At 55.6% G+C, this 27,665-nt stretch overlaps 1 protein-coding gene across 1 annotated transcript in view; it reads right to left on the bottom strand.

Moving 5' to 3' along the window:
* The window catches only part of SDK2 (sidekick cell adhesion molecule 2), a 259,178-nt gene that overhangs the window by 72,292 nt on the left and 159,221 nt on the right, over positions 1-27,665 (bottom strand). The window contains exons 4-12 of the mRNA XM_025999673.2: positions 25,118-25,265; positions 19,097-19,230; positions 12,660-12,771; positions 10,886-11,076; positions 10,653-10,736; positions 8,754-8,948; positions 7,395-7,511; positions 5,496-5,663; positions 4,427-4,529 (exon numbers count right to left, since the gene is read on the bottom strand). Coding sequence (XP_025855458.1) covers positions 4,427-4,529; positions 5,496-5,663; positions 7,395-7,511; positions 8,754-8,948; positions 10,653-10,736; positions 10,886-11,076; positions 12,660-12,771; positions 19,097-19,230; positions 25,118-25,265 — 1,252 coding nt within the window. The remainder of the gene's footprint in view (positions 1-4,426; positions 4,530-5,495; positions 5,664-7,394; positions 7,512-8,753; positions 8,949-10,652; positions 10,737-10,885; positions 11,077-12,659; positions 12,772-19,096; positions 19,231-25,117; positions 25,266-27,665) is intronic.

Genomic DNA, 27,665 nt, shown 5'->3' with positions numbered 1-27,665 from the left:
CTAGTCGCAGAGAGTAATTCCTGCTTAGGAAACAGCCTATGGCAAGCAGACGCGTCTTCGCCTCGGGACGCGGTGTTTTAGGAAGGATGTATCACCACTTGTGGAGTGTCTGTGCCCAAGAAACTAAGCCCGAATCTAATCAGCCAGTTACTTGAATCTGCTTAGAAATACAAGGGATAGAAGAACTAGTGTCCCACACCAAGAAAAAGTCCCTGGCCAAACCCAGAATCTGGGGTCTTCTACGGTAGGCGTCAGCAAACTGTGGCCCCCTGCCTGTTTGTGTAAATAAAGTTTTATTGGAACACAGACACGCCCATGTGTTTGCACACTGCTTGTGAGTGCAGGCACACTTGAAGAGCTGTGACAAAAGATACATAAGCCCTCAAAGCCTAAGATATTTACTCTCTGTCCCTTTATAGAGAAAGTTAGCTGGACCTCTGTCCTGCAGAACCTGGTTTCTCCAACCAATTAACTGCATGTGAACAAACAGATGGAAACAAAAAGGAGGGGGAGGGGACCATGTAGAATAAAGGAAACACACCAGCCAAATGCAATGTGTGGACTTTGTTTGGGCCTGGAGTTAAACCAACCAACTTCTAAAACGTCACCTTCCAGATAATCAGGGATGCCGTGACATGGTATCAGCAGACATTAAGGGGCTATTCGTTGTGTCCCATGGGACAGGGACATGGTTGTTATGTTTCAAGAAAAGTCCTTTTAAGTACGAAATGCACACTGACCTATTTAGGGGTGAAATTACGCACTCGAGATTTGTTTTTAAAATACTTCAGTAAAAAGAAAAAAGCATGTGTGTGTGTTGGGGGGATGGATAGGGGAAACCAGGTGAGCAAAATGCTGACAGTGACTGAGGCCAAGAGATGGGTACGGATCCAAAGATACAAATGTAGTGATCCAAAGGGGCACCTGCACCCCAATTTTCATAGTAGCAATGTCCACAATAGCCAAACTATGGAAAGAGCCCAGATGTCTGTCGATGAAGGATGGATAAAGAAAATATGGTATGTGTATATGTATGTATATATATGTATGAATATATATATACATACATATAGTGGAATATTACTGAGCCATCAAAAACGAAATCTTGCCATTTGCAGTGATGTGGATGGAACTACGGGGTATTATGCTAAGTGAAATAAGTCAATCAGAGAAGACAATCATATGATTTCACTCATATGTGAAATTTAGGAAACAAAACAGGAGCCTAGGGGAAAGGAGGGAAAAATAAAATAAAATAAAATGAAATCAAAGAGGGAGATAACCCATAAGAGACTCTTAATCATAGGAAACAAACTGAGGGTTGCTGGTGGGGAGGGGGGTGGGGGGAGGGGGTAACTGGGGTAACTAGGTGGTGGGCATTAAGGAGGGCACGTGATGTGATGAGTAGTGGATGTTAAACACAACTGATGAATCACGGACCTCTACCTCTGAAACTAGGAATTCACTATAGGTTATTTAATTAAATTTAAATAAAAAAATAAAAATTAAAAAAAGGAAGATGGGTAAGTAAGGCTTGATGATCTGGGTCTCTCTACTCTGGGCTATGTTTGAAAATTTCCACAGTAGAAAGTAAAAAAAAAGAAAAGAAAAAAAAAAAAGAAAAAAAAAAGAACAACTCATGAGTCCATTTAACTCAGGGTAGAAATATTCCAAAATCATCTGTAATTATATAGCTGGCTATTAAACAATTTTGATGAGCAATATTCAGGCCTTCTTTCAGCTTTAAATAATATTCAATAGTCCTCAGGAAATCAAAGAAGTGCAAAAATATTTAGTTACAAGGACATTCATCATGATGTTTCTTTTTTCTTTCTTTCTTTTTTTTTTTTAAAGTAGGCTCTACACCCAGCATGGAGCCCAACGTGGAGCTTGAACCCACGACCCTGAGACAAGACCTAAGCTGAGATCAAGAATTGAATGCTCCACTGACTGAGCCACCCAGGCACAATTTTTTTAGCAAAAAAAAAAAAAAAAAAAAACAACCAAAAAACCAAAAAACAACTGAGATACAATCCAAATATCCAGCATTAGGGAATTGGTAACAGAAATTATGTTACATCCACACAATGGACGAGTGAATAATGAATAATCATATAATGGGGTTTATACAAAAATATTTATTGACAGGGGAAGAGATTCACAATGGGTTCTTAAGGGAAAACACAAAGAAACCATTTTCTAGGTTTTTTTTTTTTATAAATGACACTCTAATATTATTATCTCTCATTGAGAGAAACAGATAAACCCACTTTTCTTTCTCTCTCTCCCTTCCCATTTCTTATGCACTTATCTGCGTTTTCTATATTTTCCTCCTAAAAAGGATGTCTATTAGCTGAATAATAATAAAAGCCAATGAAAATATTGATTAGGATTAATAGTGGCCACAAGTGGATTGCTCAGAGCGGGTCTAGGTCTGGGCTCAGTACTAAACAGAAGAGTTTCTCCTAAGGCAGTTCTGGAAGCTTTCTGCACTGGCAACCTGCCTCTGCTCAGGCCGTGACCCTTGGGTCCTGCTTGATTTTGAGGAGGGCACAGAATACAGAATTAAGTGGCCACCACGTTAGTCTGACTTGGTTGTTTGTTGGGTCCTTTCTAGCCCGTCTGGGTCAGGGAACACCTCCATTGTGTTCCCTAAAGCTCCAACAGGGTTTTCTTTCTTTTATTATTATTATTATTATTATTATTATTATTATTATTTTTAAATGAATTTATTTTTTGTTGGTGTTCAATTTGCCAACATAGAGCATAACACCCTGTGCTCATCCCATCAAGTGCCCCCCTCAGTGCCCGTCACCCAGTCATCTCTACCCCCCGTCCACCTCCCTTTCCACCACCCCTAGTTCGTTTCCCAGATTTAAGAGTCTCTCATGTTCTGTCTCCCTTTCTCCAACAGGGTTTTCAAGTCTGAGGAAGGGGTGGGAGATGTGGGGGTGCTTTGGTCCCCAACTGCCAATTTTGAGGCCTGACAGACCAATTCTGTGTTCTCTCTCCATCAAGAAAAGATTGCCCAAATGGGGAGTTCCATTTGAAGGTGAGGACCGCTCCAGTTAACTGAAATAGGGTTTTCCATGTGTGGCTCCCTGAGGGTCCTTGGGAGGTGGGCCTATAGTCTATGGCAAGAGGCCCCTGAATGCCTTTGTTCATCAAGAATTGTCTAGAGAGGGATGCCTGGGTGGCTCAGTGGTTGAGCATCTGCTTTCGACTCAGGGCATCATCCCGGAGAACCGGGACTGAGTCCCACATCGGGCTCCCTGCATGGAGCCTGCTTCTCCCTCTGCCTGTGTCTCTGCCTCTCTCTCTGTCTGTCATGAATAAATAAATAAAATCTTAAAAAAAAAAGAATTGCTTAGAGAATGAATAAAATGTGCAAGTATTTTCCAAATACTAGCCGGGTAATATTTTAATAAATAAAACACTAATTTATTTTAACGTGTTGCTGAATTAATATAAGCTTTTTATTGTTATATAGCTTTTCAATTAATGGGTGCTAAAGTTATAGCTACCACTTATGTACGGGTCTGAGACCCACAGCGGGGTTCTATGGTGGTAGGGGGGTATGTGGGTTCTCTTGGAGAACATCTTTACAGTTGAGATATAAATATATAAAACAAAAATGTAATAGTCTCAGGAATAAGCATATTCTGGATCTTGTGTTGACAATATTTTAACTACATCTATGTGATTTCAAGGCTCATGCTTGCATTTATGCTGGCACCATATGATGACCATCCTAAAGGGTCAATGTTTAATGTCCAAGGAGGTGTTTCTCTGACTGGGGACCTGCAGTGGACTCTCTGAGAACAGGTTTGGGTCTAAAAGTCTAGTATTCCTTATGCCAACCTTGGCTTCCATGGGGGTGGTTGGGACCCTTCCGTGTGGTGGTATAGACTGTCATATGCCTAGTGGCCACCAGATGGTGCCCCAGGACGCAGCTGCCTCCAGCCCTGTAGGGGCCCAGCCTCCCAAGTGGCACCAGCGCCCGGCCCCTTCCAGCCTCGATGCCAGTTGCTTTGGCAGTTGACACTGGCCATAAAACACAGAAGCAACATGGAGGGAATATCTGTCTCTAAGGAAGCAGTTACATTTTGTACTCAGCATCCCAAAGCTCAAAAGAGAGCCCCGAAGGGACAGTTTTCTCCGGAAGCCTTTCCTGGGGTCCTCAGCCCAAGCCTGGGAGGAGTTCTGGCCCTTACACCCTTCTCGGGTGCTGCTGTCCTGGGCTGCCCTGATACAGTCCAATTGTGCTCACACTGGCTCAGCCCCACACTGGCTCTACAGGTGGTCCCCCCAAGGCCCGTGGCTTGGCCCCACAGTGACACTTACCTCCTTGGTGTCAACACCTGCCCAGCTATCCCTAGAGCTGCCCTCCCCTTTTGCCTCTTTGGGGCCACAGCAGAGGGAGTACCTGACGGTCACTCGGGGGTCGTGGGTCACTCCGCACACCATGGAGGCCTGGGTACCCTTGATGACACTCTGGTCCTGGGGAGGCTTGGTGATGCGGGTCCGGGCTGCAAGGCAGCAGGGAGACAGGGTGAGAGAAGGGGAGTAGATCCAGACGAACAGGTGAGATGCAGGTGCATGGGAAAGGCATCTTCAGGTGAAGCGGGCCTGTGCTGCTGAATTCTAGGGGCAGGTGGAGGCAGACCCTGCAGGTGGCCAGGCCTACCACGGTGGGCATCCCAGAATGCTAACAAGAACAATGTGCCTCCGGGGTACCTGAATTCCTGGAAGCCACGTTCATTGCAGGGGCTCATTTAATCCTGCCCCCGGAAACCCACGTGGGAGATGAAGAAATGGAAATGTGAGGATGATCAGCATATTAGTGGTCCAGCCAGGTTGTAAAAATAGGATCATCTGATTCCCGGTCTGCTGCATTGCATGCCCGGTCATTGGGGCTCAGCCTCCACGGGGGGCCCACAGGCATGTCTGCCTTGGGTGTGGATCCCAAGTGGTGCCATCTGACGATGCAAGGGGGCTTGAGAAGTTTCCTTAAAGCAGGGCTCAGCAGCACCCTACAGTCCAGGGTCAAGTCTGGCTGGCAGCCTGCTTGGGTAAATACACTTGCAATGGAACAGAGCCGGGCCCTGTGGGCTGAAGTATTATCTAGGGCTGCTTTCTTGATGAAAGGGGAGTTGGGACAGAGGCTGTCTAGCCCACAAAGCCTAAAATAGTTCCTACCTGGCCCTTCACAGAACAAGTTTGTTGACTTCTGCCCTGGAGTATATGAAGACGGCTGCCCAGCGCCTCTCTGTTCTCTCAACTTGGCCAAGCACGGCCAGAGGCCTCACTCAGGCGGCACCGTCTGCAGAGGCCTGGCCTTCCCGGGCACCCCCCCCCCCCGACTCCGGGTTAATTTGTCCCCTGTCCTTCTTACAAAAAGCACCCCGGTGAGACAGCCCTGTGGACGAGGAGGTGCTGGCTCAGCACACACTCAATGCACCGACCTGGGAAGTGTTCCCACTCTGCACACTCACCCCACACGACCAGGTCAGCCGAGGCTTCGTCGACCCCCCGAGAGTTGGTGGCCAAGCAGGTGTAGGTCCCAGCGTCGGAGATGTGCGTGGGGCTGATGAGCAGGCTGCCGGACTCCAGCAGCGTGAAGCGAGGCAGCTGCACAGAGCCGCTGGCCAAGATGCGCTCCCCTGGGGGCGACACGAGGTGGGCTCGGGGTGGGCTGGGGCTGCAGCACGCAGCCCTTGGCCCTCTGAGACCTCACGTCTCCTGCTCCCTGGCAGCTCTGGGCAGGTGCTGTTCAGGCGGGTTCCCCCAGCTTTAGAAATGCTGGGAGGGCCTGGGTGGTGGCGGGGGCGGGGGGGGGGCAGGGCCGGGGTCAGGGCTGAGGCCCTGATAGGCTTCCGACACGGTGACAGGCACAAGGGCACTCGGTCACAGAGCCCGGGTCTCCTGGCGTCTCTCCACCCACCGCGCTGTCTGCCCTTCACCAAAGAAGGCCAGGGACTGTCTCCTGATGCAGCCAGGCACAGCTCTTGGAGACAGCTGGCACCCGGGCCGGGGGGAGGGGGCAGACGGCTCTGACAAGGTGGTGACGGGCATCCTGCGGCAAGATGCTTCTGAGAGTCACCTTCAGGAGAGCAGGAGAAAGTGAGGGGTGGGGGCAGCAAGGAGTGGGGGCAGAGCGGGGCCTGGGAGGGGGTCCTGGGGCCTGGCGGTGACAGGCCCCGTGCAGGAGCCCGAGAGGGCAGCTTTGGGCGATTACATCTATTTTATTTTACTTTTAAGATTTTGTTTATTTATTTGGGGGGGGGGGGAGAGCACAGAGAGAGAGAGAGACAGAAGCAGACTCCCAGCTGAGCAGGGATCCCAATGATGCGGGACTGGATCCCAGGACCCCAGGATCATGCTGGGATGAGCCGAAGGCAGGTGCCCAACTGCCTGAGCCCCCGGCGCCCCGATTATATCTATCTTAAAGAAAATCCCACCTGTCTGTACAGAGGGGCAACCTCACGGGCAAGTCTGTGGGTGTGTCTCTTTACACACGTGAGCAGGAATATTGAACTAGTGAGCGTGGCAGGTGAGGGTGTCTGCGTCCACACACGTACCCGTCTGTGCTTACACTCATTTCCCAAATACTCATGGAGCAACTACCATGTGTCAGACCCCATCCTGGGCCCTACAGAGACGGCAGCGGGCAAAGCTGAACACCCCCTGACTTGGGGTGTCAGGCAATAGGCAGAATGAGTAGGCAGGTTATCCGTTAGGAGGTGGAGAAATAAAGCCACGGGGGAGGCGGGGCGTGAGGAGGCCTAAGGGGCGTGGGCAAGTGAGTCCTGCCGAGAAGCTTCCGTGTAGCAGATGTGGGGGTGAGAGGGAGCGACCACGCGTGTGTACATGGGGAGAGTTGGGAAGGCGAGTTTCCGAAATGGGGGTGGAAGGGGCACACGGCAGGGGGGTGGGTACTGCTTGAGCTCTGCTGGTGCAGGGTTCCGGAGCCTTCCATGCTGCCCGGGAGGGAGGGCCCACCGCGTGCACTCACGACCGCCACCACAATATGACCATCACACAGCCGCCATTCGCTGGGCATCATGCTCTTCCCGTGCATGCGCCTGTTTCGCCCTCATGCCAGCCCGAGGTGCGTGTAACTCCTGTCCTCAGTTTACATATGGGGACCCTGAGGCTTGGAGTGAGTAAATAATTCACCTGAGGTCCCAGGTCTCCGAAGATGCCTTGAGCCCAGCAGGGCGGCACGTGGGACATACTGTGAGGTGAGAGATGCCCTCCTGGGGTGTGCAGTGCACGACCTTCACCACCGTACGTAGGGAACCCAACCCAGCTGGCTCCAGAATGGAGATCTGAGGACTCGATGGTCACATGGCCACATCCTCTAAGACCTCCAAGAGATCAGTCCCATCTACCTTTCTGCCAAGTGATGGCCGGCCGGGGTGCCCCCGAAGTCTCGCAAGCCAGTACCACCGACATGCCGTCGATCACTGTGCTGTCCAAGGGGCCTCTGGTGATGTTGGGGGCGATGCCTACAAACGGAGACAGTGGAGCCTCTTAGCTACACCCTTGAGGAGCTCCCACAGCCAGAGGGCCAAGTCCTCGTCCTGCCCCTGCCACTCTGGCTGCTGTGGGTCCCGCCGCAGAGAAGGATGCAGGTGTCCTGAGGGGACCCCGGCACTGGAGAGAAGCCCAGAAGGCCCTCGGGGGCTCCCTGTACCACCTGCTCTGTGGAAGGACCCAGGCTTGATTCTTAGACCTCCATTTTTGGGGAAACTGAGGATCTCTGAGGGCAGCTCCCACCCTCCAAGACGAGATAAATGGGGTCCATCCTTCACTGAACATGACATCGAGGCTCTGATTTCTTAAAAGAAAAGGTGGTTAAAGGCAACAGAGGAACATGAGCTGCTTTGCACGAGCCTTGGGCCTGGAGAGTCCACAGCCTGGCTGAGCTGAGTACAGCCTTCTAGCTTCTGGCCTGCCTTCCCGAGCCCTGCTCTCAGGGAACCGTCCGGTCAGAGCTCGTGGGAGCAGAGCTCAGGAAGGGACCGGCTTGGGCACCAGCTTCACCTGCACTCATCCCAGCAAGACGGCAGCCTTTCTGCCCCGACTGCCCCTCTGGGCAAACCCAGCTCACCCTCTGCTCCGTGGCTGCCCTGTCTGGGGACTTCTGCGGGTCTGGGTGATGAGCCCGGAGCGGCTCAAGGAGGCCCATGACCGTCTGTCCTTTTGCTGCCGAGACGAGGGAGCCCAGTGGCACTTTGCATGCGCACAGAGCTCTGCCCTCTACGATGTGACCACTCATGTAGCATTTCGCGCTAATGCAACTCCATTAAGAGGGCAGGAGAGCTGTCAAAACCCCCAGAAGAGACTCCAAGAGGGCAAAAGGTTTGAAGTGGGGACTGAGATTAAAGCTCTGGCTCCCTCTGGAGAAGGCAGCAAGCCTGCTCTGCTGGGGCGGGGCGGCTTCAGCCTCGCCCGGGATGCCAGGGGCAGCTGTGATGCCAGGGCGGGGCCTGTGGGTTCACAGCTGCTTCTCCCAGAGCCAGTGAACCTGTCCTGGGCTCGGGGCTCCGGAGCACCAGACCCGGGCTGGGAAGGCAGTGGGCGTAACTGGCTGGAGCCACCCCGGCAGCGGAGGGGGCGGACGGTCTTCTGGAATCTCATCCCTGCAAAATGTCCCTGCATCTTTTCTCAGGAGGCTGCTGGCTTGGAGGAAGGCTGCGTCCCGGGCGGGACGGGCTCAGGGCCAGGGCGGAGAAGACGCAACTTACTGGTGACGGCCAGGTAGGTGGAGGTCTGCACCTCGCCGGCCGCATTGCGGGCGAAGCACTGGAACATGCCTGTGTCGTCGGGCACCAGCCCGCTGATCTGCAGGCCCCCGTCGCCACGCTGCCGGAAGCGGTTCAGCCTCTCCACCTCCACCACGGCTGCGTCCTTGTACCAGGTGATGGAGGGCGGTGGCACACCTGGGGGGGGACACGGGCCCACAGTCAGCCCACCTCCGGGCTCCCTCCCTCCCGCCTCTGAGGGGTGCTCAGGCGGAGGCTGGGCCTGGGGGTCTGAAGGGTGTGTGCAGGGGGTCCTCGTGTGTCTTGGTTTCTAGAACCTTCTCGGAGGTGCCACTGGTGGTCTCGGAAGAGGTGAAAGAAGTTCTCAGAGTGGCATTTCTCAAGTTCTTACAATAGCAGGGGTTCCAAGTTTAGCTTGGAAATGCTAGATTGGACAAATGAAATTTTTTTAGAACAGCCCCTGAATTTAGGAGAGCCTGTGGTGTGCTCTGGGAACCTCCAACTGGGGGCTGGTTTCCCAAACTCACATGACCACAGAGTCCCGTGTCAAGGGGCATGCAGAGGGGGCTAGCGGTCCTTGGATGGCCTCTGGAAGCCCCTTCCTACCCCGTCTGCAGAGAGAGGTGAATGGGGGGGTCCCTATCTCTCAGCCTTGCCCAAGCCCTGCACCCCTGGCCTTGCATGGTCTTCCCACAGGTACCCCCAACCTACCCCCCTGTCCCCGGGTCTCTGCTCAAATGTGACTTCCCCAGAGGAGCTCCCACACTCCATTCAAAAGAGCACCCCATCGCTCCTAGCCCCCCAAGCCCGCCGGCTTCTTTCTCTTTCCCAGCACTTCTCCTCCCTGACATCCTAGGACGCTGAATTTCACCCGTTCCACGGGGCACGCTCTTTCACGTGGTAACATCTCTGCGTTCAGGACGTGTCTTACTACCCAAAGCGCGTCATAATTTCACCGACAGTCTTTTTTCTTTCTTGGTGGCACATAAAACAATGGGGCCTCTCACAACCCCTGGCATTTTCCATGAAATGAAATGAGGCATTTTTATTTGTTTATTGGTGGGTCTGCCTTCCTCTTAAAAAAATACGTTTTGGAACAGCAAGGATTTGGCCGTTTGGTTCAGCCCGCGTCTCCCTAGCCCGAGGGCACATTGGTAAACCCCCCAAAAACGTCCATTGGGTGAACGACTGGATCTTTGCCTCCCCCTTGTGTGTTCTCCGAAGGGGGGTCCTGACTCGCCCCTTCCACTGTGACTCCCCTCCTGCCCGAGCTACGTCCTGGCTCTTTGCTCACAATCAGACCTCGGGCCATAGCGCACGTTCTCTTCCTCCCATCTGATCAACCCCAGGCTTCACTCTGGTTTCGGGCTAGAGCTCTGCTGGGCCAGAAAGAGGGAGGTTGGGGGTGGGGAAAGAAGAAATTCCCCAGGATCTCTGACAAGGGGGGTTAAGTAGAGAGAGCAGGGGAGAAAATGGAGCAAAATGTCCCAGAAACCAGGTGGAGCTCATGAGACCCATCTCCGGCGAGAGGCACCCAAGTTCCAGCAGCTCTGACATTACGGTAATTTGGCATCGTCTACGACTCTCCAATTATGGGCCATTTCAGTCTGTCACCTATCCTGAAATTACGGTAATTTGGATTCATTTGTCACCCCCAAGTTATGGTGACGTGGGTCGATTTCAAGTCCTGAGATTATGGTAATTTGGCCTGTTTGTTTCCTGGGGTGTCTTCCCACAGCCAGACAGGATCCCTGCTCGGTGATGCTGCCCGGAGGAGGGAGTGGAATTTAGAAGAGTTTGTGACAGGGACAGGCAGGGGCTGAAGGTCTGGGGAGGGCGGTGGCGGGGTCCTTGTTCCCCTCTGACCACGCTGCTGGTTACCTTTGGCCCGACAGGGAATGTCCACCACTTTCTCCATCTCCGCCGTGATGTGTCTCTCAGGCTCCTTGACAAACTGAGGCGGTTCTGCAGGAGGAAGGACCAGGGGAGGGGCTCAGAGCCATGCTCCTTTTGAGACAGCCACTGCTCGGGTCACCCTTCAGAAGGCTCTGGCCATACTGCCCTCAGCCCTGGAGGGGCGGGGGGGGGACCCCAGCAGCCCTGCCCCATCTCACCCAGCACAGACAAGTAGGCTCCACGGACGACCGAGGGGACGCTGCTGCTGCGCAGGACAGCCTCGCACTCGTAGTAGCCAGCGTCGCTGCCCGTGGGGCTGGGGATGGTCAGCCGGCGGTTGTAGTCGCTGATGCCGGCCGACAGCGGCACCCCGTCTTTCTTCCAAATGATGTACAGCTTGATCAGGGGCCTGGAGGGCGTGAGGGAGGCAGGGTCTCAGCCCCAGGGACCCCGAGAGGCCCGAGGGCCAGGGCTGGGGGGGTGGGGGGGGGTGGGAGTGCAGGCCCAGGGCCCCAGCCCCCACCACTTCTCAGTTTCCTTGTCTACGAAACGGGACATGTGTGCCTCCCGGGGGGTTGTGGGGATGGTGGATGCTCTAGCTCAGGGGAGCACCTGGAGCACAGCCCGGCACTGACTGGGTGCATGGTCGGAACCGGGGGCCCCAGAGCTGGGTGTCTCACTCTTCTGTGCCCTGGGGCGGCCCCACATCCAAACTGGAGCCAGCGGGCAGGACAGGGACAGAGACCGGGCGACAGGACGAGGAGGAGCAGGAGAGAAACACCCAGGGTTTGGAGAGGGCGAGGCAGGCAGAAGGACATACCTGCTCCCGACTTCACCAGAGGGTGAGTTGGGCACCCCATCCCCAACCCTGGCGCTCAAGATCCCCCCCCAGATCGGCCTTGGCCTGCTCTCCAGGTTAGCACCTGGCGGATCCCGGGGGCGGCGGGGGGGGGGTGTCTGTGCTAGCTTACAGGGTGTGCAGAGGGTCCCATGGAAAGGGTCCCGTGGTCAAGGAAGTGTGGGCAACACTGGCTCCTGTGATGTGAGGCAGGTTCTCGGCTGCGGGTCGTCTCTGTGTCCTTAGCCTGCCTCACGCTTCGGTCTTTCACAGCTGAGACAGGACACCTTTCCAGGAACTTTCAACAGCCTCAGAGCCCTTGGTCTGACCCCCACACCCATCACATCCTAGCACCTTTCTTGTGTACTCCAAGGTGGGTTCCGTACTCGCCCTACCTGCCTTACTGGGGAAGTGGGTGCTCCAATCATTCCCATTTTACAGCTGAGGAGACTGAGGCCCAGAGCATGGCAACGGGCCTGGATCTCGAGGGTGGCCTGTTCTATTGCCACCCTGCTGTTGGCCAGCTGGGTCACCTGCTTGCCCTCTCTGGGCTTCGGGGTAGTCGTCGGAGGAACAGAAATTGCATGGGAAGCGCAGCTCAGCACCCACACGTGATGTGGCCTGCAGTGCCGTGAGTGTTTTATTTACCTGTGTATTTAATTATTTGTTTCCTGCATGAGAGAAGGGAGGGTGGCACATGGCCAGGAAGGGGTTGCAATTGTGCCCGACCCCAGGTCTGCCCTCCTGCCAAGTCCCCCACGTGAATCATCTCCCTGCCTGGCGTCCCTGTCACAGGTGCCTGCGTGCAAGAGTGACACCGGCCCCTTCCAGGTCACTCTCAGGGCTACAAGTGAGGCATCGCTATCCTGGGCTGATATCTGCTGCCTTGTAACTTCCACCGGGACCTGGTCTCTCCTCTCGGGCCACAAGAATGAGCCAGCCTGGATCGTATCCAACAACCCTCTGGCATTAGCCAGTAGGTACACTCGTCACCCCTCCTCCAGGGTAAATGCTCCACCTCCTTTCCTGGGTCCTCCTGTGACACCTCCAGACCTTCCTGAACTCAGGCTGGTCCTCTTGGAGCCCACAGGTCAGGAGCACCGGGTGGAGTTAAGGGTGAAGGGGAACGGGGTGGCGGGGGAAGCACTACCCACCTGGCATTGGCCACACACTCCATGGTCACCTCCGAGGTCCCGGCCACCACGCTGGTGTTCTTGGGAGGAATGATGATGGTTGGGGCGATGGGGTCGGCAGGCCCCCCGACATCTGGGGAGAGGTCAGGGGTTAGCTGGAGACAGAGGTTGGGAATCCTGTCCCAATCCTCTGTCCGGCCCCTATTAGAGGCTGATGCCACAGGAGACTTTTGCCCTCATGGAGTGGGGCAGGTGACCTTGGGGCAGCCACCCAAGCAGTGCTAGAGCCGAACCTGCAGGTGTGACCCTCGGGTCCCTCTCACCTCTCCTCCTCTGTTCATGCATATCCCTGGTGTCCAGGAAGTGCCCACTGGAGACCTCCAGAGCCCTCCCCACTTCCTGTCATACAACATCTCCTCCCCCTCAGCCCCTTGTCCTGTCTTTGCCTTCAAAATCCTTCCCTCCTTGCCACCTCTTCCACCTGAATGCAGACCCCCTGTACTGGGTCAAATAGTAATCCCCCCAATTCACATCCATGGTAGATGTGGATGTGGCCTTATTTGGAAATAGAGTCTCTGCAGGTGTGATCAAGTTAAAATGAAGTCCTTCTGTATGGGGGGGGGGGTGGCGACATCCCATACAATGTGTCCTTACAAGAGTGAAATGTGACACAGACACAGACACATGAACTTATGGGGGGGGGGGAGGGAGGCCAGTTGAGCATGGAGGCAGAGACTGGAGTCCTCTATCTCCAAGGCAAGGAATGCAAAGGATTGCCGGCCACCACCAGAAGCTGAGAGGCAAGGAGGATCCTCCCCTAGACCTTTCCAAGCGTGCACAAGCCTGCCGACACCTTGATTTCAGACATCTGGCCTGTAAAACTGTCAGAGTACATTTCCATTGTCACGAGCCGCCCAAGGTGTAGACCTTTGTGACAGCAGCCCAAGGAAGCTAATACATTCCCCGGGTCAGGAACCTCACAGATCCTTGCTTTGGGCTGCATTATGTCCCCTCCAAATCCATCTGTTGAAGCCCTAACCCCCATGTGGCTGTATCTGGAGATGGGGGTCTTTCCTCGGCCATCAGCTTAAATGAGGTCATAAGGGTGGGGCCTTAACCCAACAGGGCTGGTGCCCTGATCGGAAGAGAAAGAGACACCAGAGCTCTGTCTCTGCCACTCGAGGACGCAGCGAGGAGGCGGCTGTGTGCAAGTCAGGAGGAGAGGCCTCAGCACAACTCAGTGGTGCTGATCCCTTGACCTTAGACTTCCCCAGCTGAGAGGTCGCTGCCTGTGCTCAAGCCCCGGCGGGGGGGGGGGGGGGGGGGACCTGTTACCGCAGCCCGAGCTAAGACAGCCTGGCTCACGCCTCCTTCTCCAGCACAGGACAGGTGTGGGGCACACAGTAGGGGCTCACGTAGGTTTGCGAGGTGAACGGACCCAGAGCTTTCCCCGGCACAGCTTCAGGATTGGCGATCCTGAGAGAACGTTATCACGAGCGGGCTTTATAGACACAAGACCCCGAACTCTTCTTAGAGAGGCAGTAGCTTTGCCTCTTGTATTTTTTGAGTTTCCTCAAGAAGTGGCCAGACTCTCATCTTTGTGGGTCGGCGCAGGCCCAATATTGGCAGAAACTCCAATATTCTCTGTGCACCTGCCCCATGGCTCCTGAAAGTACAACCACAGAGGGCTTTTCTCTTGCAAAAAAATCCATCCAGTTGGCTCCTTCCCAGGAGGCTCTGGAGGTGGCAGATATAATGACCTGCACAGCCCTGGTTGGGGTGGGGTGGGGGGTGGTGGACAGGACAGGGACATTCTTAATGGGGACAGCATGTCGCGGTCCCGCTGCTGCTCTGGGCCGCGCTGGTCAGCCCTGGGCAGGTTTTCCCGCCTGGACTCCAGGCTTTGCTAGAAAAGGGAATAAAATGTAAAAAATAAAGTAAAATGAAGGGGGAAGAAAGGAAGCATATAAAGTAAAATAATTGCAACAATATAAAAGCCTCATGTAGGTGCCATAAAGAGCGATCGGATTGAAAGCTGCTGATATAGCTGAATCCATAAAAGTGTGCTCTAAGTTGTTTATTACACGCCCGGGCGTGCAGGTACCACGGCCCAGATTAATGGGGCAAGAGGAGGAGAAGAGACAGTTAGAGCCCGAGCGGCGCCCCCCACTGAGGAGCCAGGTAAACCGAGCCCTTGGAGTTTAAAGATAGGAGGGCCGCCCCAGGGTCTCAGGGCAACCTGTGGACAAACAGGGCTGAGCAGGGACTGACACCCACCCGGGGACCCTAGAGGTCCTGGCAGCGGCCCTGGGGCCTGAGGGGAGGGACCAGCTGCAGCTGGGGATCCCTGTCCCAGTGAAGGAAGGCCTGGGGTGGGGGGACCTGCTTCTACCCCTTGCTCTATGCCAGCCATCCTGGGGGTTTAGCGCTGATGGGGGGGATGCTGGGAAGAAGGGTCTCAGCAGAGGTGGCTGGTCTCGGGGCACACAGTAGGTCCTAATTAAATGACAGTCTGTCCCCTTGCGGTTTACCTGCCTGTGCTTGGGGGACGACTTCCTGGTCTTCCACCCTCAACCCGCCCAAACCACGTGATGGACCCGGACGCAACCAGGAGGGGAAGGTCACAATGGGCCACCAGGGGCAGGTCGATATTGTCATCCCCAATTTACACATGAGAAAGCTGAGAAAGCCAGAGACGTGAAGTAGCTTAGTTTCCAGTGACAGTCGCTAATGAGGGGCCAAACCAGGAATGGGACCAGGTCTCCGGGGATGCAAACCCATGCCATTAACCACACCCCAAATCATCTCCCTGGCTCAGCCCTTGCTCGGGCACAGAAGGAAACAGATTTCCCTTCTGGCTTCCACCTGCACCCCCGCTCCCCTCCCCGCAGCCCTCATGCACCCATTCTCCTCCCCGTCACCCGTGACCTCCTGGGTGCACATCCCCTATCTCCACTCTGGTTCTCTGACTGCTCAGCATATTTAGCTCTGTGGATCCCCTTCTCCGGCCTCCAGGACCTCTGACCCACACTGTGCCTCACCCAGTCCTCCCCTAAAGGGAACCAGTGTCCCTTCTTCCTCCCTCCTACCCCCACCCCCAGTTCCCTGGTCTCCCCCTGACCTCACCAGTCTCCTATTCTGGAAATGAAAGCTCTTGGTGTGATGTGAAGGCAGAGGACGACAGCTCAAGGTGGACTGGGGAGGTCGAGATGGCCCCGGGTGCTGCGGACTTGGCCCCAAGCAGGACACACCTTACTGACAGGTGCTCTACACTGGAGCGGGGGACAGGACGGACCCTGTGCTATCAGCTCCTTGCTCACCAGGCCTTCAGGTGACCAGCTGGGGTGAGGAGGACCGCTGGCCATGCTCAGGGATGCATTGCAGGACATCTGCCTCATTGGACTCATGCTCTGGACCGTGGGGTGAATGGGGCCCAAAGGTCAAGCCAGGAAAATCACACGTGAATCAGGGCAAGGAGAGGTGTGTCTTCCACGGGAGTTCCTGCCTCCGAGGACCGGACCAGGGCTTAGGAGGCACAGGGGCTCTCCAGCAGGGGCAAGGTCGGGTCCTGCTGCCCCAGGATGATTCTGAGAACAGGCACCAGGACGGACACCGCTGCGATGCATTCTCCCCGGGTCACCTCTTCCAATCCTCCCAACTACACTTGGCCGGAGGCACCAGGAAACAGAGGTTTAAGGACCATGTGACTTGCAACCCGCCAGGACCACAGGTCAAGGGTGTGTGTGTGTGTGTGTGTGTGTGTGTTGTGGGGGACAGGAGGTAGCTGCTCCCCTCTCCTGGGCAGGCAGGCATCCAACACGGGGTGGGGGGGGGTGCGAGCCACAGGTGGCTCCGAGCTCTTGAAATGTGACTGGCGCCCCTTTGATTTAATGGGATTTAATTTTATCTAATTTACATTTAATTAAAAACGGATCCCCAAATCAGTTATTAGACCACTTTTAAGTATGTGTAGAACAACGTGGGTATCCAACATCACCTTTCCAGCTGTAAATTTGATGAGGTCTAAATGCAGATCACGTATTTCAGATGAAAATTGAGCAACGGGAAGATGTGCTCCAAGTACAAAACACACAGAGATTTCGAAGACTCGGTACAAAAAAAGAAGCCCAGCGTTAACGTACCTTATTAGTATTTTCTGTCGATTGTGATGTTAAAATGGTAATGTTTTGGGTATGTTGGGGCAAATAAAATATATTAATAAAATTAATTTCCCGTTGCTTTTTCCCTTTTTTAAAAAATGAAGCCATTGGCAAGTCCTAAATACCTCCCTCGGCTCCCATTACATTTCTACGGGACAGTGCGGCTCTGATGCCTGAGTGGGGGGCCACGGTCCCGGTTTGACAGTCTGTGTGGGGTCACCAGGGTCACCCCTGGGTAGGGGTCAGCGCCCAACTCGACGTGGGCACCGGTTTTGCTCGTGATGTCTCCATTTCTGAAGAGCAGCGGCATCTCCTTCAAGAAGCAGAAATGCCCCGGGGCAGAGGAGGGATGAAGGGGTGAGGAGGGGGGAACAGAGGGGGGGCGCAGGGGGATGGAGCTGGGGGTGGGTGAAGTGGCAATTGCTCCTAGGAAATTGGCTGGCTGGCAGGCAGGCTGGGGGATTTGTGTCAGTGACATGAACAGGGTTTTGAAGTGCAATCACTCGTGGGAGGAGAAATTAGCTGAAAATCAGCAGATTCTGCTCTTAATCCAGTACAAATCGCCTCGTGAGAGCAGAAGGTGAGGGGCGATGGGGTGGGAGAAGCAGAAAGCCGGGGGAGGCTTGGGCGGCCACGGGGGTCTGGAAGGGACCTGCCCTCCTCCCTCGGGCCAGATGGAGGGTTGGGGTGGGGAGCTGAGACGGAGCAGACAGGAATGACACCCACAGTCAGCCCATGGAGTCGCTGGCTTAGGTCCCACGAGGAGGAGGTTGGGTGCTGGCGAGGAGCGCAGAGTGGGAGGCTCCAATCTCTGGTCTCAGGGTAAACTGAGTCACCCAGGAAGATGCCTGGCCTTGACTCAGTCCCTGAACATTGCCTCTTCCCCAGTGACTAAATTCTATCAGACCCTGGGTATTCTGATCACTGGAGAACATATGGGGGAGAAATGTCTCTCTCTGATGATTACGCTCCTTTCGCTACAGAAACAGCAGCCCCACGTCATGGCTGGGCCCCAGGCTACGGGCACCAGACCGAGACCCTGGCCCAGGTCAATGTCAGAGGTTATACGTGTGACCCTGATAGGTCAGGATCCTTCTCTGTGCGCTCAGGTTTCCTTCTAGGCCGCCTGGAAGCTGGGGCCTGGGAGCACAGAGGTCCAGGGACGTGGGAAGGGGTTCTGCTGGTGCTCAGAAAACCCAGGAATGGACGCGGTAAGGCTGAGGAACGTTCTGGGCTCTCCAGACGCTGGCAGTCAGAGGCAGATCTAGGGAAGGACACGGGAAGGCCCCGTGCAGACCTGCACCCTTTGTCTTGCGGCTGGCAGCTGTGTCCCCATGCGACCACGGATGATAAATGAGACTTGCTTTTGGAGCAGGAGCCGTACAGATGTGAAGGGACATAAACATCTGGCTCCCCCAGCTTGCAGGGTTGTTTGGCGGCTGCCGCAAGCTCTGGTCCCACGTACTCTCGGGGCCCGGGCCTGCCGCAGGAGCCACCTCACCTGCCTTCTCTCTCCCCCAGATGGAGTGCAGAGGGATGGGGGGCGGCGAGGAGGGGGGCTGCAGGCCGGCTGGCGAGGATCAGGCCAGGGAGGGCCTCCCAGCATCCCCAAAGGGGATCCGACACCTGCCTCCAGTCCCGGCTGAACAAATCCCTCCTCTTTGCCAAAAGGAGACCCGAAGAGCTAACCCTTTTCATTTGCTACCATCTGGTCTCTGCCACTGGGGAGAGCTTTGCCCATCTCTTCCTGGGCGCCGGGTGGTTTCTGGGAGGGGCAGGGGGGCATCTTCAGGCAGGAGCCTGGGTTCCCACGAGTGGAGATGGCCTGGCTCTGAGGAGCAGCAGAGCTTTGGACGTACCAGCTAGTGGAGACTGTTCTCCAGAGTGTGGGGTCCTCTAGAGACGAGCCCCCAGCCCCTGCACGCTCTCCCTGTGGGCACCTGAGCCCCAGAGGTGGCTGTAACCCCAACACACACACACACTGTCCCCTGCCTCCCATGGCCTCCCTGGGCCTCGGGCAGCCTTGCTGATGGCCAGCTGCGGGTCCCCTCCCCCGATGCAGGGTCTCAGATCTGTCTTGGGAACGGGGTCCAGCCCCCGGCTCCCTCCCTGCTTCCACCCTCGCCCTCCCACAGCTGGGTCTCCCCATCCGATTCCTCGGAGGCCCCTCGGCTGCCCTACCGTAGCCTCCCCCCGCCTTCCGCCACCATTCCATCTTCCCAACGACCCCCCGGAGCCCCGTTCCCGAGATTTAATGACGCGCTTCTCCATCCGTCCCAGGCCCGGCCGCTTACTTACTCTCCACGGCAAGAGTGATGGGCTGGCTGGTCTTGTTATCACCGTTCTTGTCATTAACGGCCTGTACGTAGTAGCGGCCTGCGTCGGGAGCCACCGTTGACAGGATGACGAGGGTGTTCTCCAGGGTGATGGCTCTGCGAAGGGGAGAAGGATTTGTCTGACAGGGGGCCCAGGGGCCCCGAGCATCGGACGATGAGCGTGGGGACAAGAAGCCGGTGGCCCCCGGAGCCCCTCCTCCAGTCCAGCTCCCGGGACCACTTCCTGCCTCAACTTCAGCATGTCTTGTCTGCAGAGAACCCCAACATGCTGCCAGTGCCGGGGTCCTACCCATGTCCAGCACATGCACGGAGGTCTGAGACCGTCCACACGAAGAGTCCAGGCCCCCACCCCACGCCTGACTCCGGGTGCCCCAGCCCTCACGGCCGTCTGTCCTCTCCCAAGTGACAGCTTCGATGCTGTGTGTGACCATCCCTGCACCAGGAGGGTCTGACACCAATGAAAGCCATTCACTGGAATGAATGAATGAGGAATGAATGATGAGCAATGATCGAGAATTTAGAAACAAGCAGGATGCTTCCAGAATCCATGCCTTAACCTAATCCTACATTTACTCAGGTTGATTCCAAAGCCACAGGTGGCCCAGAACCCCGATGAAGGGGGTTCATTGCTCCCCCCAACCCCCTCCCAGGGTGTCAGTTTCTACCTTCCCTGAAGCTGATCAACAAGGATGAGACTGGCTGGCTGCGGGCTGAGAGGAAGGAGGCAGGCCCTGGGCAGTGGGGTGCAGGTTCCCTCTGCTGGGGTCCCACCCTGCAGCCCCGCAGCCCCTGGTCTTCGCGGTGCAGGGGGCAGCTGGGGACCCCATCCGATGTGGGGGACACAGCGTCAGGAGCACAGCCCACGTCCGCTCTGCCCGGCTCCCCCCTCACCCATCATCTCGATGACAAACAAAACCATTAGTTTGTCAAGTCTATCTCGGATTTTAATGTGATGTGCCCGAGACAGCTGTTAAACATCCTTAATGTTAGTTTAACAAGGACAGACCCAGTTGAATTCTTTTCAAATTTTCCCATTAGGTGAATGTTACAGAGTTTTAAACAGGCTCTCAAATAAACATCCTTGCTAATGCCTCTCTAGCCGGGCTGCACTGGTGTCCCCTCTCCTGGTTTTGGGGAGGTTTGTGGGCCGAGTCTCCCAATGTCAGCGGGGCTCTGGGAAGTAGGAAGGCAAAGCCCTCCTGCCCCAATTCTTGGGTACCCTAACTATATTCATTTTTTTTTTTCCTGGAGGAACCCCCCACCCCCCTCCAGCTAATGAGCTGATGGGAAGTAGGATGAAGTTGGGCTAAAATGGGACAAGAACAGGTATGGTTTCCCCACAGGGAAGTCTCCTAGAGGGGTCTTTTGTCCTTTAGTGTGGCTTGTGGGGTGGGCCAGGGTCGGGGAGGAAGGCTGGGCTGTGTCAAGCGCTGGGGGCAGTTCTAGAATGAGCTCTGGCCCCAGCCTCGAAGGAGCACAGCCTCTTCCACGCTGAGCCTCGGTCTCCACTTGACGGCAGCTCCCCATCCTCTCCAACACCACACTGAGGGAACACGCTGGATGAGGCCTCTGGGGGGTGGGTGCACTGGGCACGGCCTGGTCCCGCTCCCCAGTGCATCTGCCTGCCCTGAACCCCCTCCTGCCTCCTGGGAGGGTTCCCATCTTCAATACTTTCTTTCTCTCCTTGACCAAGAAGACCCACACCACCCCACTCCTGATCTCTTCTTTCCCTCTGTCTATATGATGATGGATCCTTCTAGGTCAGTGGTTTTCAATCAGGGTGGCTTCACCCTCCAGGGGACATCTGACAACGTCTGGACAAGTTCCGGTATCACAGCGTGGGGCTCTGACGGGAACGCGTGGGTAGAGCTCAGGGATGTTGCTAAGTGCCCTACAATGCACTGGACAGCCTGCGCAACAATGAGTTTTCGGGCCTCAAATGTGGACTGTGCCCTGGTGGAGATGCTCTGACCTAGGTGGGATGGCACAGAGGGTGGTGGTTCATCCACCTGTTTCAGGCTCCCCTTCTACTGGGACGTAAATTGTTGGGAGACCAGATGGGGCAGTGGGGCTGGGCTTCTGACCTATGGCAGAGGATCCAGGCTCAGACCCTAAGACCCCCCTGTATAGCTCCCAGGTTCTCCCCTCTGTCAGAGCAGGGCAACTCTGAAGCCCAGTGTTGAGGATGGCAGTGCTCCTACCAGCCAGGGGCCCCGAATGACTGTGGAGGGGCGTCCCTCCTTTGCCTCGCCTCTGCTGGGACTTTATTTTTATTTTTTTTTAAAGATTTTATTTATTTATGAGAGAAAGAGAGAGAGAGAGAGAGAGAGAGAGGCAGAGACACAAGCAGAGGGAAAAGCAGGCTCCATGCAGGGAGCCCAACGTGGGACTCGATCCCGGGACTCCAGGATCATGCCCTGGGCCGAAGGCGGGGGCTAAACTGCTGAGCCACCTAGGGATCCCCTCTGCTGGGACTATAAATGAGCAAGAAATACACTTCTCTGGTGCTAGGTCCCTGGGACTTGGGGCGTCTGTCTGTAACTGCAGCTGGCATTGCCTTCACTAGCACTATAAGGAGAGTGCTCGGGGATCCCTGGGTGGCGCAGTGGTTTGGTGCCTGCCTTTGGCCCAGGGCGCGATCCTGGAGACCCGGGATCAAATCCCACGTCGGGCTCCCGGTGCATGGAGCCTGCTTCTCCCTCTGCCTGTGTCTCTGCCTCTCTCTCTCTCTCTCTCTCTGTGACTATCATAAATAAATAAAAATTAAAAAAAAATAAGGAGAGTGCTCTGGATTGGGGCCCTCAGGGCCAGGGATGTCCCTCTGAATGTGCCAGAGGGACCGGGAAGCACTAATGGCCTTTGATCTGCCCTCCCTCTGCCCTCAGCAGGTGACAAAGGAAGGCTTCTGGACTTCCAGCCTTCTACAGGATGACCATCCCCTCGATAGAAGGTTCTAGAATGACCCCATACCTCACTTATAAAGTGCACGGAGCTGTTTCTGGCCTGCTGCACCCCAGATTCACCCACTCTGAAGGAAGCTGGTGGAATTCTTTCGGAGCATGGAGGTCAGGGTTCAACTCTCGGGTAGGGGCTGGGTTTCATTTCCCAGCCACACTCGAGGTTCCAACCTACTAGGTCTTTCCCACTTCTCTGACTGGCCCGGCTCCCACCCCCACCTTCCATCCACTACTCCTATTAAGCCAGCCCCCTTTTATTCCTCGGGTCCACGGGGGCCCAATTGATAATTTAATTAAGAAGAAAAGAAATCATCCTAGAAGCTGCCCAAAGCCCCCAGCATGTGTCTTTGTTAGGAATCTTGTCTCCTTTTCAACAACAAGCGCCAGGGCACGGGCGAAGTGTGGCTAATCGCCGTCTCTGCCCCGGCAGCGAGAGCAGCCTTCTGGAGATAGCGCCCGCCGTCAGCACCCTGCACACCCCTCCGGCTGATAGCGCTCATCAGATACGTATCTCTGGCAAACAGACGCCGGAGAATTTGCTTCCAGGGACCTCTCCTCTCAGCCATGAATATTAATCTGCTGTAATTGCTGAGATAAAATCTCCACGGCGTCCTATCTCGTGTTTGGCTGGAGTGCTGGAGTGGGTGGGAAGGTGGCAGGCGTGACCACAAAGACGGGCATGTGTGTGCACGCCAAGATCATTCGGTCGTGGTGCCAGAGGCTGTTGGGAGTGGCGGGGGGGGGGGGGGTGAGGACACAGGGCAGGAGCGAGAAAAGGGGGGGCGGCAAGGTGTTAGGCAAGGGGTGGTGGGAGTGAGGATGGAGAGAGGCTTTCATCCGCCACAGAGAACGCAGGAGAGAAGCACCCCCCGGCCCTCCCGCAGGCACGGCGCCCACTGCGGAACTGTCGTGGTGGTGCTGCTCTCGCCCCTGAGCCTGGATGGGGCCTCAGCATCCTTCTCAACACAGTGTGCCAGGCAGCCTCTGCCAACTGACTGGCGTGCAGGATGCCGTCGCGGATACACCTGGAGCTGTGCGGTCACCTCAGAGGAGGGCGTTAGGGAGGGCTGAGGACTCACTTGTCTCAGCCCGTGTGGGGGTGGGGGTGGAGCACCTGTCTGTGTGCATGGTAACCCATGCTCTGCGGGCTTCACTGGCCCTTCATGAGGTGTGAGGGAGCCTGAGCCGATGCACACACCATGAGTCCGCCCACCTGTTAACCCGGGAGGTGGACGGGGCGGGCAGTGGGGAGCTCTAATTCTTCCCTTGCTCTGTAGCCTTTGCCATGTGACTTCGTGGGCCTTCCCGCTCAAGAGGCAGAGTTAAACCCCCTGCTCCCTGAGGCTGACTTCTACTACGTGCCTTGCTTTGACCATCGGGATGTTAGCAGAGGCTTGGCAAACCCACGTTCTGCTCCTCTGCAATTGCCAGAAGCTGCCGGGGCTAACTGGCTGGGGATGGCACATGTGGAGCTGAATCCCCCAGTTATTCTAATTCGTTAATAGCCAGCTGACCCCCCGGCAAATCAGAGAGCCCCGCCAAGGTCCCAATCTGGAGATTCATAGGACATAGAAATGCTTCCTGCTTCAGGGCTCTGGGCGCTTTTGTTACGCAGCATCGCTGTATCTGTAGGTAACAGATACATTCTAGGGCAGGGGTTCTCAACTGTGGCTGCAGGTTGGAATCACAGGGGAGCTTTAAAAAACTCCCAGTGCCAGGGTGCACCCCATTTCAACAAAACCGGACTGTGTCGGGGGGTAGGACCTAAAGAGAACACGTCTTAAATGGCCACAAACGATTTTAACGGGTAGCCAGGTTGAGAAGCAGTGCTCCAGGGCCGATCCTCTACAAGTGCAATCACTATTATCCTTCTTCTCTCCTGGTCTTTGTCCCTGTTGTCACATAATTTCCACCTAAGACAGAAGGTCCTTGACCCTGGAGTCGGCAAGCCTGGAATTGGCTGTGTGAGACTTGGAGAAGTAGTTAAACTTTGCGGGGGCCGGACGGGGTGCTTTACTGTCCGTAAAGTGGAGGCCGAGCAACCACCTCCTAGGATGGTGGTGAGGGTCCGTCATCCAGCGGATGTTATGTGAGTGCACACTCTGGGACGAGGAAGGGGAACGAGCCGGGGTGTCTCTCGCTTGGAGGTGCACACCGATCCTGGTGGAGGGGATGGCGTAGCGTGCTCAGCTCAGGTCCGGGGACACGGCGGCCCCTCAATGAACGGCAGCCACTGTTGGTGCCAGGGTGTTAGCACGTTATTCTTGTGAGGCTTCTCTCACTTGACTTCATGTCCCCCAAGGCAAGAACTGTCCACCTTGGCTCCCGCTTCCCACAGAGACCAGGATGGGCTCCACCCACCGTTGACCTGTGGCCTGAGGAGACGGGGACAGAGGGGGTCTTTCTTGCTTTCTGGGAGGAGGGGGGAGGCGGGGTCCAAAAGCAGAGAGCTTGGGCTGGCTCCAGACCCCGGGCCGGCCCGGCTCAGGGGGCCTGGGAGTGTCCCTGGAGGAAACGCTCTGCCCCTCGCCCTCTGCGGAGGTGTGGGCTCCACGGGTCCTGCCCACAGGCCCGGCTGCCACAACCCACGCCTTGGGCCACACAGAGGGGTCCTTGTTAATGCTGAAAGGGCCATGTGTTTCTCTTCCTGCCGGGCCTCCCCTGGCCTCCCCGCCTCCCCGCAGCCAAAACACACACGGCCACTCCTGCACCCCACACGGGAAACACCCGGGTGGCCACCCTGCCGGGGACATGCCAGCGCCCTCCCACGGATGGGGATGGCTTCTGTTGGTGCCTGTCGGGGGTTTAAGTGCTTTGGGAGGCAGGAGGACTGTCCAGCTGAGAGTGGGGCCAACGCCCTGGGGTTCCCCAGAGAGGGGAACCGAGCTGTGGTGCTTCCAAGTCTTGCCATGAGCGTTCCCAGAACGCCCCTGCTTGCAAACCAGCCTTCTCTCGTCATCTGGGAGGTCCCCCATCCCCTCTCCCAGGGCGAGCCCCCTGCGTCCCCCTCCAGAGCAGGGCCTCACATGCGGCTGCTGGGCGGGATCTTGCGGCCGTCCCGGAACCAGGTCACCTGTGGCCGTGGGAAGCTGGCGATGCGTGGGGCGCTGATGACAGCTGCTTCTCCGTGGGAGACGCTCTGCCGCTTCTCGCCTTCCTCGAAGCTCCCCATGTCTGCGGGAGGGAAGAGCATACGTGTGGGTCAGATGGGCCGGCTCCTGAGCTGGGAGCGGCGGCAGCGGCAGGCTGACCGTGGGGAAGGAGGCCAGCACGCATCACCCACCCTCTGACCCTCTCATTACGACATGCCCTGCTTTGTGCTGCTTTTGGGGTTTATATCCATCTATCCATGAAATCAGTGGATTCATCCAGCAACCATGAAGAGGCTGGTCATTATTTCACACATTTTACGAAGAAAAAAGGACTGCCCCAACAGGCTCAGAGAGGTTCCTCACCTCTTCCAAGGGCACGTGGCCAGGAAGGGGTAGAGCCAGGATTGGAACTCAGATCTGAGCCTGGGGTCAGGCAGCGCTGGTCCTTTTTCCCTGCCCTACAGGGCAGTCGGGGTTTTGGTGTGAGGCGAAGGGCACGTGTCGGGGCTGGTTTCCTCTGTTCCCGGTGGAGGCCAGGCTGGGTACCCTGGGGAGGGTGGGGTCCTGGATGCTCCTCGGGCATGGAGACGATTTCCCTCCTCTGCCTTGGGTGGGAAGTGTATGAGGCTGCATGCATGTGTGAATGGAAACACCATATTGCTCTTTTAAAAACATGCCTACCCTGCTGGCAGATAAGGAGGGGAAGGAACGTTTATCCTAGTTCTGCTATGTCAGCCACGAGGGGAGAGATGCAGGCAGGAAACTTCTAGTTGCCCTCCTGCCTGCTGGAATCAGGGTGGGGTTTGATTCTGGGAGCAGAGGGTTACCATAGGGTATGGGAAGGGGTGTCTGCGCTGAACGTCATGACTTTTTTTTTTTTTACGATTATTTATTTATTCATGAGAGACACACAGAGAGAGGCAGAGACACAGGCAGGGGGAGAAGCAGGATCCCCGCAAGAAGCCCAATGCAGTACTCGATCCCAGGATCCCAGGATCCCAACCTGAGCCAACGGCAGATGCTCAACCACTGAGCCACCCGGGTGCCCCTGAATGTCACGACTTTTGAACAGTAACGTACATCCTTGCTACTCAAAGTGCCTGGTAGAAATGCAGAGTCTCAAGCTCCCCGCCCCGCCCCGACCTACTGAATCAGAACCTGCATCTTCACCAGACCCCCCATGAAGTGGGTCCATATGCAAGTGCAATAAGCATCACTGTCTCCAACTTGGCCACGTGACAGTTAGAATCACCTATAAAGTTAAAAAAAAAAAAGTACTGATGCTAAATTCAAGAACTCACTTGCAGACTTCTGATGCCACTGGTATGGGGTGTCAGCTGGCCATCAGAATTCCCAAGTGCAATCGGGTTCTGACCACCGAGAACTTAGCTGCATGTCCCATCGCCTACCGTCCCCTCCCCGACCCAGGGGGTCCACATCGCAAGCCATCTGGTCTCCTGCTGCTTTTGCTGTTATTTCGCAACCCCTTGAATACCACTGCCTTTTCTCCCTCTTCCAACTGGGAGTTCCCCAGGCTGGCTAACTCTGAGAATTCCCTGAGGGGTCTTTGATGTCCCTCTCGAGGAGTGGGTGGGACTCAGATGTGAGTATTCCTAAAGCTGCTCCAGTGGTTTCAACACGAGCCAAGGTTGAGAACGACCATCTGGACTCAAGTTAGTGGCTCTTAGCACCTAGGTGGGTCTCAGAATCCCCTGGGAACTCGGTAAACCCATAGATTTGTTCCCAGCCTTCCGGCCTCCCCAGGTCACGGAAAGGCCCTGCTTCGATGCACCTGGGTCTCTTGACTCGCTCTCTCTAGGATCCTGCCGCATGCCAATGTTTGAGAACCATGGGCCTATCCTTTCTGTTTTCCAAAGTCCTGGGTTCAGTTCTCTTCTTGGCCACACTGCCCCCGTGGAGGCCTTGCCTAATCTAATGGTTCTGACTACAGTCCCTCTGCAAAGACTCTCATTATCTGCTCTGGCTCTTTTCTGAGCTCCCAACACCCAACACTCAATTTCCAACAGAAAATGTTGATATTTCTTACCTCCTTTTTGCTATCTTCATTCCATGAAGGGCTCCCACCTGCACCTGCCCGGACCAACTGGGTTCAGATCCCTGGAGCCTTGTGTGGTGCTTCGCTTCCCTTCTCTGTCCCCACAAAGTGCTCTGACTCTTCTTCTGGGATGTCCCTCTCATTTACCAAGCCCCCCAGTTCCTGCAGGCCCACCACCAAGCGAACCCTGTTACCCCTGTTACTCCAGCTGTGCTGACCACTCCCCACCATGGTTTCCATTGGCTCCCCCGACTAACCCATTCATCTCCCATATTCTTCCTAATTAATTTTTATGGCCATTATCACTGACTTGCTCAGAAACTTTGGGATCTCCTCATTGTCCCAGGAAAGTATAAATTGCCTTGCTTGGATTCAAGGTCACTCCCTAATCTGACTCCAACCAACCCTTCCTGTCTTAACCCCCAC

The sequence above is a fragment of the Vulpes vulpes genome, chromosome 2 (genome assembly GCF_048418805.1).
Source record: "Vulpes vulpes isolate BD-2025 chromosome 2, VulVul3, whole genome shotgun sequence".
Taxonomy (NCBI): domain Eukaryota; kingdom Metazoa; phylum Chordata; class Mammalia; order Carnivora; family Canidae; genus Vulpes; species Vulpes vulpes.
The sequence above is the reverse complement of the archived record's forward strand: the minus strand, read 5'-3'. Positions and strand labels throughout refer to the sequence as shown.